At 44.0% G+C, this 3,244-nt stretch overlaps 1 protein-coding gene across 1 annotated transcript in view; it reads right to left on the minus strand.

The window, feature by feature from the left end:
• The window catches only part of LOC103275074 (interleukin-36 gamma-like), a 7,044-nt gene extending 4,017 nt beyond the window's left edge, over positions 1–3,027 (minus strand). The window contains exons 1-3 of the mRNA XM_008072493.1: positions 2,853–3,027; positions 1,952–2,059; positions 1,129–1,268 (exon numbers count right to left, since the gene is read on the minus strand). Coding sequence (XP_008070684.1) covers positions 1,129–1,268; positions 1,952–2,059; positions 2,853–3,027 — 423 coding nt within the window. The remainder of the gene's footprint in view (positions 1–1,128; positions 1,269–1,951; positions 2,060–2,852) is intronic.
• Between the last annotated feature and the right edge of the window lie 217 nt (positions 3,028–3,244).

Consider the following 3,244-nt stretch of genomic DNA (forward strand, 5'->3'; position numbering starts at 1 on the left):
GAGATGAGGTCTTGCCTGCCCAGGCGGGTCTCGAACCCGCGGGCTCAGACAATCCACTCATCTCAGCCTCCCAAAGGCACGGGATTACAGGCTGAGCCGCTGAGCCTGGCTTAAAATATTTTTTCCCATTCTGTGAGCTGTCTTCCTGCTCTTTTGATGGTTACCTTTGCTTTGCAGAAGTTTTTCAGTTTGATGAATTTCCACTTGTCTATCTTATCTTTTATGGCATAGGCATTTGTGATTTTGATCAGGAATTGATTGCCTATTCCAATTTCTGTAAGGGTGTCTCCTGCGTTTTTTAAGATTTTTATAGTTTTAGGTTTTAATCCTTGTAGAGTTGATTTTTATGTATGATGATAGGTAGGGATCCTGTTTCAAACTTCTGCATGTGGTCAGTCAATTTCCCCAGCACCATTTACTGAATAGGTAACTCAAAAAACAACAGATGCTGGAGCGGATGCAGGGAAAAGGGAATGTTTCTACACTGTTGGTGGGAGTGTAAACTATTACAACCTCTGTGGAAAACAGTGTGTGGCGATTCCCAAAAATCTAAAAATCCACCTTCTGTGCAACTCAGCAATCCCCATTCAGGGACTATTCCTAGAGGAGTTCAAATCATTTTATAAAAAAGATACCAGCACACGCATGTTTATTGCAGCACTATTCACAAGAGCAAAACCATGGAACCAACCAGCCTGCCTACCAAAACTGGACCAGATTAACAAAATGTGGTACATATACACAATGGAATACTACACAGCCATAAAGGATAAAGTTATGGACTTTGCAGCAACTTGGATGGATTTAGAGTCTATAATACTCAGTGATCTATCACAGAAACAAAGAACTGAGTACCACATGTACTCACTCATAAGCAGATCCTGAACAATTATCATAATACTATAAGAAAGGGATTGACAGTAGCAGGAAACTAGCAGGGGAGTGGGGGGGGCACTTCACATCAACAAGGATTTGTGATCTCAAACCAGGCAAAGCGGGGACCAAATGGAGACCCAAAGTTTACCTGTAAAATGGCCATTTATCTGCCTAATCCTGAATTGTACCCCACATCTTTAAAATAAATAAATTTAACCAAAAAAAAAACCATTATTTTTCTCAGTCGCTCACCTTCAGCTTCAATGTGGGCTGTCCTCCAACGTCCTCACAGCACAGACACCTTTCTGGGTTCTGGATTCCCAAATAAATAGGATCCCCTTTGCCTTTCTCAAGAGTCTCTGGATACCTACACACCATAACAGTGATAGTGACTATAAAGATAAGAGGGGAGATAAATCAGTTTCTTTCTGAAGTCAGAAAAGACTCTGATATAACAGGGAAGTACCTTCCAAGTGAATCTGGAAAAGACCTGAAGAATGTAATCTCTGCTACCTCAGACCCACTAAAAATGACCAACCACCATATGTTTTTACTCATCCATTCATAACATGTGCCAATCACTGCCCTCGTAAATGGACAAACACAGGAGTTAAATGGATGGCAGATCCTGCTCTTGAGGTTTTCATAACTCTACTTGAACACTTAGAGATGGAAAGCTCCTATGCCAAGCAGCCCCTCTGATTCTTCAAGAACTCAGTCCATTGGCAAGTTTGGCCTAATGTGATGTTGAAGTCTGACTTCTTGTGGTAATCACCCATTTAGTCCTTTTAGAACACTTTGTAGTCATGCAGAACACGTTACTCCTCTTCCAAAAAACTGGCCTTCCAACCACTGAAAGCAACTCTTCTACTCCTCAGGATGGTTACTCCACCATCTCTGATTTTTTTTATTCTAGTCTAAGACAAATTTTTGCCTGACTTGTCTTCCTAAACTAGTGTAAAATTATCTGGAGATGAACCCCATTGTAAAGCCACACTTTCACACACAAAAAAACCATGTTACATCCCAGCTACACTAGTGCAAGGGGCAGGGTAGCCACACAGTAACCACTCACCTGGAGCCACACTGTCACTCCGTGGAAATGCCACAAGGGTCTCACCCTGAAGGGTCCATACATGCTGATTCAAATCGTTGACCTCCCCAGTCTTAACTGTAATTGCAACTTTTTGATTTAAAAAAATGAAGAAACATGATAATCAAGACTACTTTACTGATCACTAGAAGAAAGGTCGTCTAATCCGGGCCTTTTAATAAGGAAGGTCTAGGATTTACACATCGAAATTGGAAGCACTCACATGACCCATTAGTCCAGCATTTCTAGTAAAGTTGTGGGCTCTGGTGAAGAAATTGAGGGCTACCAATGGAGGTCACTTTTTTTTTTTTTTTGAGTTGGAGTCTCACTCTGTCACCCAGACTGGAGTGCAGTGGCCGCTCCCAGCCACCGCAGCCTCGACCTGCTAGGCTCCGGCGATCCTTCCGTCTCAGCCTTCCAAGTAGCTGGAATTACAGGCATGCACTACCACGCTCAGCTGATTTTTAAATTTATTGTAGAGATGAGGTCTTGCTGCCCAGGCGGGTCTCGAGCCCGTGGGCTCAGGCAATCCACTAACCTCAGCCTCCCAAAGGCATGGGATTACAGGCTGAGCCACTGAGCCCGGCTGGAGGTCACTGTTTTAAGAGGGCAAACCTTCAAGACAGAAGCTAATAAGCAGTCAAGGCCTAGCTATTCTCTTTTGTACCTACTGCCTGCTTGGCTCAGTGTTGGGGACTAGGGCTGGAACAGTGACTAAGTAATAATCCTCTCTCCAGAAGCCCATGGTCCAGTAGTAGATGGACAGCACCAGGTAGTTAGGGCCATGCACGGGGAGTAACAGAGAATGTGGGGTTTCCAGAGGAAACAGCTATGAGTTCAGGGGGCCCAGGACCCCAGGTCCCCATTCTAATATCACTTGTACCTGACTGATGGAATTCATTTCCTTTATTGGCAGATGGCATTTTGTCATTTCCATGGGCAGGTGGTATTTTATCTTTTCCATGGACAGGTGGGATTTTGTCTTTTCCGTGGGCAGGTGGAATTTTGTCTTTTCCGTGAGCAGGTGGGATTTTGTCTTTTCCGTGGGCAGGTGTCATAATAGGGTTGTCTCAGCACCTGTGAGAACAGAGAGAGGAGAGATAAGCCACAGGAAACTTTCCAAGACTCTCCAAGACACTAACTCCTCTGGCCCTCATGCTAGACAGGGAGCTGGGAAGCCTGGTCTTACGTGAACCTCTAGACAGAAGATCTGACATCACATGAAACAGAACTTTAAGGCAGCTTTAGTAAACAGAGATCAGACAAAATTTTCCT

This window comes from Carlito syrichta, unplaced genomic scaffold (genome assembly GCF_000164805.1).
Source record: "Carlito syrichta isolate Samal-C Ts95f unplaced genomic scaffold, Tarsius_syrichta-2.0.1 Scaffold315281, whole genome shotgun sequence".
Lineage (NCBI taxonomy): Eukaryota > Metazoa > Chordata > Mammalia > Primates > Tarsiidae > Carlito > Carlito syrichta.